The sequence below is a fragment of the Acanthochromis polyacanthus genome, chromosome 4, assembly GCF_021347895.1.
Source record: "Acanthochromis polyacanthus isolate Apoly-LR-REF ecotype Palm Island chromosome 4, KAUST_Apoly_ChrSc, whole genome shotgun sequence".
NCBI lineage: Eukaryota > Metazoa > Chordata > Actinopteri > Pomacentridae > Acanthochromis > Acanthochromis polyacanthus.
The window spans coordinates 7,475,793-7,490,315 of NC_067116.1; the positions used below are offsets into that span (position 1 = coordinate 7,475,793).

At 38.8% G+C, this 14,523-nt stretch overlaps 1 protein-coding gene across 1 annotated transcript; it reads left to right on the forward strand.

Moving 5' to 3' along the window:
• Positions 1-11,292: 11,292 nt before the first annotated feature.
• LOC110946764 (claudin-19-like) lies at positions 11,293-14,158 on the forward strand. Its single transcript, XM_051947480.1, has 4 exons — positions 11,293-11,677; positions 12,025-12,189; positions 13,493-13,571; positions 13,648-14,158. Exons 1-4 carry the CDS (start codon positions 11,479-11,481, stop codon positions 13,790-13,792), a joined length of 588 nt encoding a protein of 195 aa, XP_051803440.1. The 5' UTR covers positions 11,293-11,478; the 3' UTR covers positions 13,793-14,158.
• The last annotated feature ends 365 nt before the right edge of the window (positions 14,159-14,523 follow it).

Here is a 14,523-nt window from a genome sequence, read left to right on the forward strand (position 1 = left end):
TTTACCCACTGCATTATACACAGAGAAGCCCTTGCATGTAAATCACTGAGTGCAGAGTTAAAGCACGTCCTTGACACAGCAGTGAAAATCGTGAATTATATAAAATCACGTCCGCTTAACACCAGACTGTTTGCAACCCTCTGTAACGAAATGGGAGCGGAGCACCAAGGCCTCCTGTTGCACACAGAGGTGAGATGGCTTTCCCGGGGAAATGTACTGAGCCGCTTGTGTGAGCTGAGGGAAGAGGTGCGCATCTTCCTCGCCGACCAAAGATCACCTCTCGCAGAACACCTCTCTGATCCTGACTGGGTAGCAAGGCTGGTGTATTTATCATCTGTTTTTGGCAAACTGAATGGGTTGAATATGTCACTGCAAGGTGAAAACACAAGCATTTTGACCCTCAATGACAAAGTGCAAGCATTTGTGCGTAAACTGGAGCGCTGGAGAGAGCGCGCTGAAGCTGGACATATGGACATGTTTACTGAGCTGGATGATTTTATTGAAGAAAATGCTTTGAGTGTGAACATTGTAAGGGCGTCTGTAGCGGATCACCTTCAGTCTCTTGTGGATCATTTTAAAAAGTATTTCCCAGAAGAAACTGCTCCTGAAAGGCATGATTGGATCCGATCCCCGTTCACTGCAAAAACAAATCATTTGACATCTGACTTTGAGGATGCGCTGATTGAACTTTCATCTGACCGAACCCTGAGAGCGCTTTTTGATGCCAAGAGCCTGGATGAGTTTTGGATTTCGGTGAGGAAGGAGTACCCGCAGCTGTCTGCAGCAGCATTGAACACACTGATGCCATTTGGCTCTACGTACTTATGCGAAAAAACTTTCTCTGCACTGACTTACATCAAGAACAAGCACAGATCTCGACTTAATGTGGAGGACGATCTCCGAATTGCCGTCTCCAAAATCAAACCGAGACTGGATCTTCTTTGCTCAGTGCATATTGCCCACCCATCGCATTAGGTGAGTTCTTCAAACACGCAGTAATTGTTGTGCAGCACTGCTCATAACTTTGAATAATCCGTCGCACTGCTGTGCTGTTTTAGACTGACAAATGTTTACCCGTAACACTGCTAATCCACATTTAACAGTTTCTTTTTTACTTTTGGACATGTGGGGGAAAGGGGGGGTCGCGGGTCTCCTATGATCCTATTTTGGGGGTCGCGGCCTGAAAAGATTGGGAACCCCTGTTTTAGACTGACAAATGTTTACCCGTAACACTGCTAATCCACATTTAACAGTTTCTTTTTTACTTTTGGACATGTGGGGGAAAGGGGGGGTCGCGGGTCTCCTATGATCCTATTTTGGGGGTCGCGGCCTGAAAAGATTGGGAACCCCTGTTCTAGAGAGAAATGTGTTGCCCAGTGGCAGAAAGCCTGGTCTCAGTCGCAGGTGATGGGTCTGTAACAGGATAATGACCCAAAACACACAGCGAGAAACAGCCAAGAATGGCTAAGAGGAAAACATTGGACTATTCTGAAGTGTCCTTCTACGAGCCCTGATCTAAAACCTATTGAACATCTGTGGGAGGAGCTGAAACATGGAGAAGAAACCCTTCAAACCTGAGACAACTGGAGCAGTCTGCTCATGAGGAGTGGACCAAAATACCTGCTGAGAGGAGCACAAGTCTCACTGACTGTTACAGAAATGGTTTGATTGCACTGATCGCCTCAAAAGGTTGTGCAACAAAATATTCAGTTAAGGGTACCATTATTTTTGTCCAGGCCTGTTTCATGAGTTTATTTTTTAAAATAATTCTGTTAAACCACTGTTCAAAAGCAGTGTCTGATTTTCACTGGTTAATTTTCATATATTTTTTTATTTTTTATTACTTTTATCAGATTCAAATTATTTCTGTGACCATTGTGGGTTTTTCTTTCATGAACTGAGGGGTGCCAACAATTTTGTCCATGTGTGTAGATAGATTTTTTCATATTGTTTGACATATTTTTTCTTGTCTTTTCTTCTATAAAAGTACAGAAATAGACTGTAAATTTACACGCCAAATGTAAAATAATATTCAAAACCCATAACCGTTAAGAACCAGTTTCCTTTAATTAAAGGAAAAATTACAGAAAATGTTTATTTTTCTAATATAGATAGCTCACACGTTACACTGAAGACAAAATAAAGAGACCAATGTGCAAAAGAGCATGAAGTTAATGTGCAGAGTGTGCTGGTTGCAGAAATAAGGTGCAAAAATGCTGGTGTTAAATAAAAAAAAAAAAAACAGCCTTAAAAAGTCTAAGTAGAGTATAAGAACAGAAATAATAGGTTTATAGAAGGAGTGCTTGGATCCTGGTCCAGCCAGGAGGTTCTGGAGATGGTGGCTGTTAAGGACGGACTGAACTATGAAGCACAGAAGCAGCCTTCTTCACCACCATGTCCAGCCATCTAGAGTTCCTTTCATAAGCAGCAGATTTCACTGCAAACGTCAAAGGATCTTCTGAGGAAGAACAGCATCTATGTTTATGGACCAGTCCAGTCAGTTGTCAAGGTCCAGACTGAAGTATTTACAGGTTTGCACCACTTCAGTGATGTTGTAGCTTTGACCTACTGAAGCCCAAGATCATCTGCTCGGTATTGGAGATGTTCAGCTGAAGGCAGATCTTAGTGGTTCAATCAATGAAACCCATCATCAGGTTGCTGTTCTCACCTTCCTGAGTATTTCTGAATGTGACAGATCTGTACTAAAGGTAAACACAAAGGGACCTAACTGAGAGGAGTTACTCACCAGAGTCCCAGAGAGTCGGTTCTTCAGCCAGCCTGTAAGATAGTCAGTGATCCAGGAGGTGAAGCAGGAATCAAAACACTTCGAGTTTCTCTCCAAGTATGAGGAGGAGTTTAATGATCCTCACATATCCACTTGATTCATCCAGATGAAAACAGACCCAGTGGAGCAAGTAGAGAACCAAAGCGTCCGACCTTCTCTTGGTCAAGAAAATGTGCAACCTGTGGTCTCAGAAAGCAGCAAAGAAGCAGGAACTCCAGAGTTTTTTAATGACCGAATCAGAATCAAAATATTGCCAAATAGGTTTTAAATGCATGGATTGTATGGTTGTTTTACTGTAACATCTAGATAAAAATGTGTAGTAGATATTACAAGATAAATAAGAAGCCATGCTCTAAGTCAGATGAGCACAAAGACAACAACTATAGGAGGAAAAAAGATTGTATTCAACATTACAAAAATAACTTTAAAAAAGTAGAAATGCATCTGAAAAGAGCATTTCCTATTTCAGTGATAGAAGTATGGCACAAATATCGACCAAGCTGTTAAAAATGAATGCTGTTTAGGGAAGTTATCCCTCGCATTGCGAGTAATAAAAGGTTTAGATATCACAGAAAGTCATTTCCAGCGTGCAGTAAATGGGAAAATTAGTCACCTGACAATATGCAAGGCTACACAATATGGGATGTAAGAAGAACTTGAAGTGTGCAAGAGGATCATAATAATAATCCTATTTAGCTTAATGTAGTGATGTGTGATGTGAAGAACCCCAGTAAGGAGCCATTTTTACAAGAGCAGACGTTCTCCACAGAACTGGATCCATCATCCACCATGAAGCACCTTCAGCTGCCTCAGTGACAGACTTCATGTGTTCTTTATTTTGGTTGTCTCTCGTTCATTTAACTAATTAAAGTGGCACGTTTTTTTGCAGCCAAACTTGATGTCATGTTCCTGTAGAAAACACAGGACAAGGAGCTGCTCTGACCTACTTTCACTCCTAATCAGTGACTTAATTGAATAAATATTTGTGTGTAATTACCTCCAGTAGCTGCTGTTGTTTCCAGCTCAGAGCTCCTCTGAAGCTCCTCCTGCTTCCTCTCTTTGTGCCGATGACGAGCTGCGGGCAGAACTTACAGGAAGAAACAGAAACTCCTGAGAAATTAGTTCATCCAGTGAAATATAAAGATGAGCTGCATTTACTGGAACCAGACAGGTGCAGGGCTTCATTTTAGGAGAAGTCAAATGTGCAGTATTTCAACTGAACTGTGCTCCTGGTGTCTGAGTAAAGTGCTTGGTACACCGGGTGTAACTGCCTAAACGCACCAGACCATACCCAGTTAAAGTGGTGACCTCGTTTCATGTACAGTTTAAAACCTGCGGTATTATTTGGGCTACAAACAAATCAAGGGATCTATTAATACTTAATTCAATTTAATTTCCTGATTTTGATCAATTTGTAAGTTGAAACCTAAAATGTTTATCTGTTTTTTTTGCAAACCTAAAACATTTATCATTTTTTTATTTAAAAATTGCAAACTTAAAATGTTTATCTATTTTTTTTTCAAAATTAAAACGTTCATTTTTTTGCAAACTTAAAATGGTTACTTAATTTTGAGCAATATTTCACAAACTTAAAATGTTCAGCTTTTTTTTTTGCAAATTTAAAATACTTATCTAGTTTTATAAATATTTTTTGCAAATTAAAAGCATTTATTTATTTTTCACTGATTTATTTTTCAAACTAAAAAATGTATTTCTTTTTTAGTAATATTTTTGCAAACTTAAAAAATACATCTTTTTGTGTGTATATTTGTGTTGTATGTATGGTCTATATGTATGTTTTATGTATTTTTATGCATTTTTTCCTATCGGGGTTTCCTGGCCAGGTCATGTTTATAAATAAATGAGAACTGATTCTCAAACATTTTACCTGGTTAAATAAAGGTCAAATAAATAATGTAAAAAAAAACACTTTCTTTTGAAAGGATGTGTTGATACAATAATACTGTATCAACCTAATATTATGTCATTTAAACTCATATTTATACATTTGTCTATTTAAAATTGAATTGAAGTTGATGTAAATTATTGAAATGGGCTCAAATCCTCCCCTCTGCCTGCATGACAGGAGAAACTTAATTTCAAAAAATGTGAAAACTTAAAAACGTGTTCATAATTATGGAAATCAAATAAAACTTCAAAAAAACATGAACAAACTAGTAGAAAATGATGTTTTTGAAATAATCAACTTTAAAACTTGTCTTTATACTACCAAACATTAAATAAATGAGAATTAAAAACACCTTTGATTGAAGAAGAAAACCTGGTTCCACTAATTCAGAGTAGTTTGTTGGTTGACCATAATGTCTTTGGAAATTGTCGTAACTCAAAAACACCAAAGCAAACTGTTGAAAAAAAAAACGAACTTGCAACAAAACCTTTGAAGGCGTCGACACCATGAAGGTTTCAGAAGCTAATTTGAGACTTAAACTGGTTCCTCCAATCATCAAATCATACAGATTATGAAGAATCACATCAGAAACACAAAAGCTCATCAAACATTTTACAGATACATACACTAAAGACTAAACTGTAACATTTTGTGGGCTATCTGCAGCCTGATTATTCTGCTTCTGTCACTGAAAGTACAAAACAAGAGTTAACAGAATACAGCTCCAAGTTTACTGACCTCCGAGGATTTCAGCTTTCCCGACAAACACAACATTTACACTTTCTACACATTTTATATCAACAGCCAGACTTTTACTTTTCAGAGGAAACAATCTGAGCCTGTTTGATAATGATTGTGAAGTCGGTCCAGGGAACGATAAGATTTAGCGATTTCCTCTCATTGACAGAGTTAATTTTCTGTGTTTATGTTGTAATTTTACCCTTTTATTGGTCTCAGTTTGTCCTTTTTCTCTCGTAGAGGCCCCATCTTAGAGGACTTGGTTCCTCTCAGTGAAATAAATACTATACTGAATACATTATCACATTATTATATCATCCCAGATAGCAAACTATGGGTGAATCAATGTTGAATCTATGTTGAGACCTAACGTAGAAATTATACAGAAAGCGCAAGGTTGATAAAATGTTGAGTCAACGTTTGCTTACATAGATTACATGTTTGCAAACATAGATTCAACATTAATTAAACATTGACCTGTCAAACATTTTAATTAAACCAAAATACAATGTAGATTCAGTGGTATCTTTTAAACACAAACTTCAATGTTAACAAAATGTTGTTGAATCAACGTTGATCCAATCATCAATCTTCAACCGCAACCATAATTCAACCTTCTTAACCCTAATTCAACATTGATTTAACATATTTTGCTATCTGGGTAAAGTGTGATTTATGGTTGAAAAGCAAACGTTGACTCAACATTTTATCAACCTTGCGCTTTCTGTATAATTTCTACGTTAGGTCTCAATATAGATTCAACATTGATTCACCCATAGTTTGCTGTCTGGGATATGTATAGGTTTGCTTTTAGAAGCTGATTGTGACACTAATTCCTTTCTGAGGTTCTGTGTGAGGTGACTTTTCCCCCAGATGTGCTCCTGTTGTGCAGATGGAGACTACAGGGAATGGGCGTAGCTGCTGAGCACCGGCAGCCATCTTGTCCATAATAGGAGCTTCCAGTGGGTCAAACCCTCCTCCCCTGTTTTGAATCACGCTCTGAAAAGTGTCACGGACTGATTTCAGCATTTAAACACACCCACTCCGTGACTTCTTCCCCTTCTGAGAACACGTGCTATCTGCTCACAGGATCAGGGGAAATGGCTTTTCTTCTGCTAAAAGGGAAGTGTGGAGGCTCACGTTAATTTTAGCAGCAAACAATCGACCCCCACGTTATGGTTGGTAGAGTCCAGGATGAGTCACAGCACCGTCAGTCAGGCTTATTAAAAATAATTATTAGCATTACACAAACAGCTTTTTACCAATCTAACCAGCAGGTGTGTGATTTACCCAGCTTTAATTTGGTAGTTTATCTTGAAATATTCTCACAAAGCTGGTAATAATACATATTAACCAGAGTTTAATCAATAAGGAAGGGTTAGAAATCAAGATGGAGTCATCAGAATACTCAACATATAATAGTAGATCTTTTTTTTAATAAAAGCAACTAAAAATGACATGATTTTGTGGGATACAGGACATGCAGTTATGAATATGTGAACATAAACAGCAGGAATTCAACCAGGTCCACGTGGGTGTTCATGTCCTTTTTGTATTTTATTACTGTGCATTAGTCATTTTAGTCCAATAATACAAAAACTTGCAAATTGTGTAACTCTGAATCATCCATTAGCATGACTGGGATCCTTTTCTGACAGAATATTTTGGGCTGATGACAAATTGATGACATGTTGCAATAAACTCCAACCCTCTGAACCCTACAGACAGAAAAAAAACACTTATTAAGCTAATAATGCTGCAGAGTTTGAGCCACAGTATGTACATTAGATAGGTTGACTTAGTTATTGGTTATTCTCCATAAAAATAACTCTGTATGGTCTCACCTAAATATGTTATTTTATATCACTGTCATAGGGTTTAATTGCTAATCTGTAAATTTCCAAGCTAAAATCACACCTTAAGTAAAGCTACAGGATCTTAATTTCTATTGCCCATGAGAACCATTTTTAGTGGAAGACTTTAAAAACGCTCAAACTTGACTATTTAATCTTGTTTACCGCCATGCTTCACACCATGATGCTGCCACCACCGTGCTTCATATCATGATACTATCACCACCATGCTTCACCTAATGATGCTGCCACCACCATGCCTCACGTCATAATGCTGCCACCACCATACTTCACATCATAATGCTGCCACCACCATGCTTCACATCATAATGCTGCCACCACCGTGCTTCACATCATAATGCTGCCACCACCATGCTTCACATCATGATGCTGCCACCACCGTGCTTCATATCATGATACTATCACCACCATGCTTCACCTAATGATGCTGCCACCACCATGCCTCACGTCATAATACTGCCACCACCGTGCTTCACATCATAATGCTGCCACCACCATGCTTCACATCATGATTCTGCCACCACCACCGTGCTTCACATCATGATGCTGCCACCACTATGCTTCACATCATAATGCTGCCACCACCGTGCTTCACATCATGATGCTGCCACCACCATGCTTCACATCATGATGCTGCCACCACTATGCTTCACATCATAATGCTGCCACCACCGTGCTTCACATCATAATGCTGCCACCACCATGCTTCACATCATGATGCTGCCACCACCGTGCTTCACATCAAAATGCTGCCACCACCATGCTTCACATCATGATGCTGCCACCACCGTGCTTCACATCATAATGCTGCCACCACCATGCTTCACATCATGATGCTGCCACCACCGTGCTTCACATCATAATGCTGCCACCACCATGCTTCACATCATGATGCTGCCACCACCGTGCTTCACATCATAATGCTGCCACCACCATGCTTCACATCATGATGCTGCCACCACCGTGCTTCATATCATGATACTATCACCACCATGCTTCACCTAATGATGCTGCCACCACCATGCCTCATGTCATAATACTGCCACCACCATGCTTCATGTCATAATGCTGCCACCACCATGCCTCACATCATGATACTGCCACCATCATGCCTCACATCATGATGCTGCCACCACCATGCTTCACCTAATAATACTGCCACCACCATGCTTCATGTTATGATGCTGCCACCATCATGCTTCACAGTGGGGATCATATGTTAATGATGATGTTCAATGTTTTGTTTTCGACCAACATGGTACCTAGTCTGACGGTGAAAAAGCTCCATTTTGGTCTCCTCAGACCAAACAATCTTCCTCCAGTTGACTTCAGAGTCTCCACGTCTTCTGGTGAACTCTAGTCCAGAATTAATTTGAGCTTTGAGTCTTTCTCTTATCTCCCATAAAGCTTTGACTGTAAAGAACAGACAACAGCTGTTGGATGTACAGTCACTCCCAGTCATAGGTGTCTTGGTAGCCTCCCTCATTTGTTTCTTTCTCCTTCAGAGGAGTCATAGGTGTCTTGGTAGCCTCCCTCATTTGTTTCTTTCTCTTATCTCCTTCAGAGGAGTCATAGGTGTCTTGGTGGCCTCTCTCATTAGACTCTCTCCAGCTTGGTCTCTCAATGGTACTATTTGTAGAAACTGTATACAGTCGATGTTTCAAAGCACCTCTTTCAACATTTTGACCTCCAGCTGTAAATTAATGACAAATTAACTTTTTATACCTTCATGAACACGTGTTCCACTAAGCACACACCAGCACCTGCAACTAATCCTGAAATACAACCACAAATCAGTTTACTGTTATTATGATGGGCTAATATTTTGACCAAATCCCGCTGGGATGTGAGTCATATTACATCCAGCTGATGATTTACAGTTGATGTGGGAGGACAGACTGCTGGGATGACAGATGACATATATGTTCTTCAAGTTCACCCACACATTCCTGCAGTGTACATTAAAGGAAGTCTGTTTGTCGTCACAATTCTTGTACTTTTTAAAAACCTTCTAGTTGTGCGTTATCCAATCCTGGCGCTTAATCGAAGCAGGTTTCCTGATATTGTCGTCAAGCATCTGGTTCTGGCTGCAGCCTGCCAACAGAAAACAGGAATTCCCTGGAAATAAAGTTTGACCTGAGTAGGCCCTGAAAGTGATATTAAACAATGGGAGTTGAAATACATCACTAAAGTGCTCTTAAAGGTCGGATGCAGAAGGACTTGCTTTAGGCTAATTCAGATGGGAGCCGTGACTTTAAATGTTTTGATGGAAGCTCGTTTCAGGAAAGGGTGGACGCCGATCCAATCTTACAGACAAATGCAAGTGTTTACATGCTGGCATCTATTTCACCAAATATGGTCAGATAATTTGGTAATGGTCCGAGTAACGTGAAGATAAATACGTGCTGGCTGCTGTACATTGCTGAAGGAAGGACAATTGAGCATTTTAACCTTTCAGTTGTTTGAGTTAAAGACCTACATGCTCGCTTTTTCCCTTTTTTTGTGCTTCCAGTTTTGGCTGCGGTTGTTACTCAGATGTGTGGTAAAGTCCAAATGCAATAATAGAAGCTTATTGCATCAGAGAATAATGCACTCATCTTTTTGTTATGCATGCAAAAGCACACATAGGCATAAAATAAACCATTACTTTAGCCAATAAAATGGTAAAGCAAAAATTATTTGGAACAAACTGCACTTTTAATTTCTCTGTTTATCACGTTTTCCATTAATCAGCTCGAGAGGGAAACAGTAATTACAGAATAATGTCACCAAAGATTTAATCTATGTGGGTCAAATGAGCAATTAGGAAAGAACTCACGATTAAAAAACAAAAAAAGTGGTGGTTCAGCATGTTTTTGCTTAGTTCACTGTAAATTTCTAGTTGTATTATTGCAGGCTAAATACAGCCCGGAATAAGTAAAATAGAATCTTCTGAATCAAGTCTCAGTTTCTGTGGCTGAAATTATCTGAAGGGTTTTTTCTGATTTAAGTTATTTAAGCTCAGATTTTTCTGTTTATATAGAAGCATTTGATTTTTCTTTTCATTACACTGAATTAGAACCAGTTTTTGTCCAAGAAGCTTGAATAAAAAGCAGCTTTACTTCTCTTTTTGGTTCTCTTTGGTTCTTCTACTTGGAAAAAACAGAATTTACACAGATAATTAAGTTTTCTGTTGATATTTGGTCTTTGAATTTGAATTTGGAGACATTTTTATGTTTAATCACGTTTATTTCCTTGTCTGGAATCTGAACCTTGATCATTTTGACAAAGTAGAGCCTTAAAAAATGTCATAAATATAGAAAAAGTGATGTTCTGTAACTGCAAACTGTGTAAAAAAAAAAAGGGGAAATATTTCTAAAATACGGAGATTGGACAATAAATTGTTTAATTTATGGACACACATTGTCAAATAACTAATTTCTGTTTGTAAAAAAAATGCAGATTTTTGATGTGGTGTTTACATTTTTTGTAGTTCTAGGATGTTTTTTGTTTGTTTTTTGCAAATTAATACTTAATCTGCAATCTAACAACAAAAACAAGGAAAAATTTGTTTGTTTGTTTGTTTTTACATAGTTAAAATGTAAATTCAAAATTTTTTCCTTATTCCTAGAAGGAACGTGGTTTTGTCTTTGTGGATTTGACCCACTACCAGTCTTCTTTTTGTGTATTTGTGGAATTATCATATTTTATTTCTTGTCTGTGACTTAACAGAACAACAAAATCTGCAAAATAACAGTAGGCTACGTTTGTAATAAAGTTTGTCAAACTCTTTTTTTTCAGCCTACTCCACATAAACTGAAGATTTATTTGATTAAAAACTTTTCTGTTGTTTTCTTCTTTACAGTGTACAGTACATGATGTGCGTTCCCAGCATCCATTCACTGATCAGATCAGAGTTCCAGAGAAACTTCTGCTCTTTCCCATCATCCCCTGCAGGTGGAGCTGCGTCCTCCTCCGTGCGTCATGCGTCCTGGACTTTAAAAAGAGGCTCCGGTGGCGCGCAGTTATAACGGTCCAGGAGCTCCGAGGAGGGAGGTTCACATAAATCCACCTCTGTCACCTTAAATCCGCCACTCATCACTGTTTTTCTACGCATTTTGGAACTTTCCCACCAGCTTCTCGGACTCTTTGCCCTCCCTGAAGTCGTGCGTCCTGCTGGTTTCTGGATAACCATGGCGAGCTCCGGACTGCAGCTGCTCGGCATCTTCCTGGCTCTGGTCGGGATCGCCTCCACGGTGACCGCCACCCTCATGGTGGAGTGGAAGAAGCAGTCTCAGGGCAAACACCGCGCCTACGAGGGCCTGTGGATGAGCTGCAGCGGCACCGAGAGAACCACGTGTGAGATCCACGAGTCCCTGTTCAAACTGCCCAGTGAGTTTTGGCTTTTATTATCTCTCCTCCAGGCGCTGCTTGTTGAGATACCTTCCACTGAGGTTACTATAATTAGACAGAGCTGCTTCTTAACAGTGGATTTACATCATCCAGCTTCTTGGCATCTTAGAAGGAATGTAGAAAGGTGGTTGGCTTAGTTTTGTTCTTGCCAGTCTTCTTTTTGTGTGTTTGTTGAATTATGTTTTATTTCTTAATATTTTCTGCTGCTGACAGTGTTTAAAGGTTAAATCTATGCATGAAGAAGGCTGATTGGGTGTAATAAGTTTAGTTATAGACAGAAAAAGGATGCCATCGCTCACAGAAATCATGCTCTGTAACCCCTCCAGCTGAGGTCCAGGCCACCAGAGCCGTGATGCTGCTCAGCCTCCTGCTCTCGGCCATCGCCATGATTGTCTCCACGGTGGGGATGAAGTGCACCCACTTCATGGATCGCATTCCCGACAGCAAGAGCACCACTGCCATGATCGGAGGAATCATCTTCATGGTTTCAGGTGACTTCAGGCTGGAGTTTGGGTTCTAATATTCTGCTCCAAGCAACCAGAAAGCTGGAAAAATGTGTCAATTAGTTGATTGCTTCATCACGGAAACCAATTTGGGAACTATTTTGATAAAAGTTGAATTTTTTTAAAGAAATTCTGCACAAAAATCTGTGGTTTCTGCTTTTCAAACATGTCAGGATTTGTAAAAAAAAAAGAAAAAAGAAATCTAATAGCATTATTTTTAGTTAAGGGATTGTGAAAGCTGTTTTTCTGTTACAAATATGCAAAATTAATAAAGAAAATTTGACTTAGAATCAGCTTTAATGGCCAAGTATGTACACAACATACAAGACATTTGGTTTTGGCAACACACACACTACTGTTCAAAAGTTTGGGTTGGCTTAGAAATGTCCTTATTGTTGAAATAAGAGCATTTTTTAAATGAAGATAACATTAAATGAATCAGAAATCTGGTTTTACACATTATTAATGTGCTAAATGACTATTGTATCTGAAAACGGCTGATATTTACTGGAATATATCCATAGGGGTACAGAGGAACATTTCATCAACCATCACTCCTGTGCTCTAATGCTACATTGTGTTAGCTAATGGTGTTGAAAGGCTCATTGATGATTAGAAAACCCTTGTGCAGTTATGTTAGCACATGGATAAAAGTGGGAGTTTTCATAGAAAACATGAAATTGTCTGCATGACCCCAAACTTTTGAATAGTAGGTCAACTTTAACTAATTTAGAGCAACTCTAACTCATTTTTGACCAACTTTAATATATATAACTAACTATAACTATTACTATCAAATTAAGCTAATATAGATCAACTTTAATTAATGTAGCATAACATAAATTCATTTAGAGCAGCTTTACCTGACACAGAGGAACTTTAATTCATGTACACTGCTGTTCAAAAGCTTAGGGTCACTTAGAAATGTCCTTATCTTTGAAAAAGAAACATTGTTTTTCATTGAAGATAACATTAAATGAATGATAAATCCAGTGTAGACATTGTTAATGTGGTAAATGACTATTCTAGATAAAAACGACTGATTTTTAATGGAATATCTACATGGGGTACAGAGGAACATTAACTTTAAACGGTAGCACATATATACAGATATTTACACGTGTCGAAAAGAACATACATACAAAGTTATGCAAAATGACAGTTGCTAAAGTGAGAATATAGTGCAAAAAGCAAAGATTCACAGATTTAGGCACTGCATTGAAAGAATTTGTTGGATTTGAATGAGCACATCAGTGATCAACAACATGATCTCCTTACTTCCTTCCTTTAGGTCTTCTGACCATCATCATCACCTCCTGGTACGTCAAGATGATCGTCCAGACCTTCCAGGAGTCGCATCGTCTGCAGAGGTAACGACGGTCAGCTCTCAAACACCCACCTCCTGAACAAAACGTGAACCTGAATGTGTGTTTATTTTCTCTGCAGCTATGAGTTCGGTAAAGCCGTGTTTGTCAGCTGGGCTGGAGGGCTCCTCACGATGGCCGGAGGAGCTTTTCTGAGCTGTAGGAGATGCTGTGGGTCGAAATCATCCGAGTCCATCAGCTCCGACATGAAGTCCAACTACGTCTAGTGGAGCAGGAGGAGGAGATGTAGAAACTACTACCTACATTCATGCTGTAATGAACTGTCTGGTTTTATTGTGTGCACAGAACTGTCAGCTGGAAGGATGTGAAAGATTCAGTGTTTTTCAAAATGACTTTTTTACAATCACAGTTACTCAAACTTATAAAGTGGTGACACTATTTGTCGTACTTTCCATAAGAATTATTCATTTTTACCTCTTCAGTTTCACACTGATTTGCTTGTTTGTTAATTTTATGTCTGAAGTTTTTATATTTTTTGTCTCGTCAGATTGTTTTTTAATGTTTATATGATGCATTATTATTTTACAGTTAAAAACATGTTAAAAAGGAAAATAAAAGTATTTTGTCCTCGATTCTGGTTTATCTTGTATTCACTCAAATAGAATATAAAGTTTAAAGGTCCCATATTGGACCCTTTTTTTATGGTGTCTGACATGCCACCATGATGTATACCGGGCTTTGCAAAAGTTCTGTTACACGGTTTCATGATTTTTAGAGACGTTTACATGTCGGAGTGAAAAATTCCATTAAATAAACTGAAAGTTCTACCTTATAGGCAGGTGTCCTTAATACAATTTTTTTCTCCGGTGAAGTTGTATCAAGAAGTCAAAAGAGTTGAGATATCTGCTCTCCTTCATGCTGGCCACAACAAGTCTGACAGAGCCAAGCAGCTGAACATCAGCCGGATGACCGTTCACAGAGTCGCGGAGAGGCTGAA

Bases quoted from the DNA above. Each gene is read 5' to 3' on its own strand.
- LOC110946764 (XM_051947480.1), top strand. From the start codon at position 11,479: ATGGCGAGCTCCGGACTGCAGCTGCTCGGCATCTTCCTGGCTCTGGTC. The intron at 11,678-12,024 runs GTGAGTTTTGGC...TAACCCCTCCAG, and splicing joins GTCCCTGTTCAAACTGCCCA to CTGAGGTCCAGGCCACCAGA. The intron at 12,190-13,492 runs GTGACTTCAGGC...TCCTTCCTTTAG, and splicing joins AATCATCTTCATGGTTTCAG to GTCTTCTGACCATCATCATC.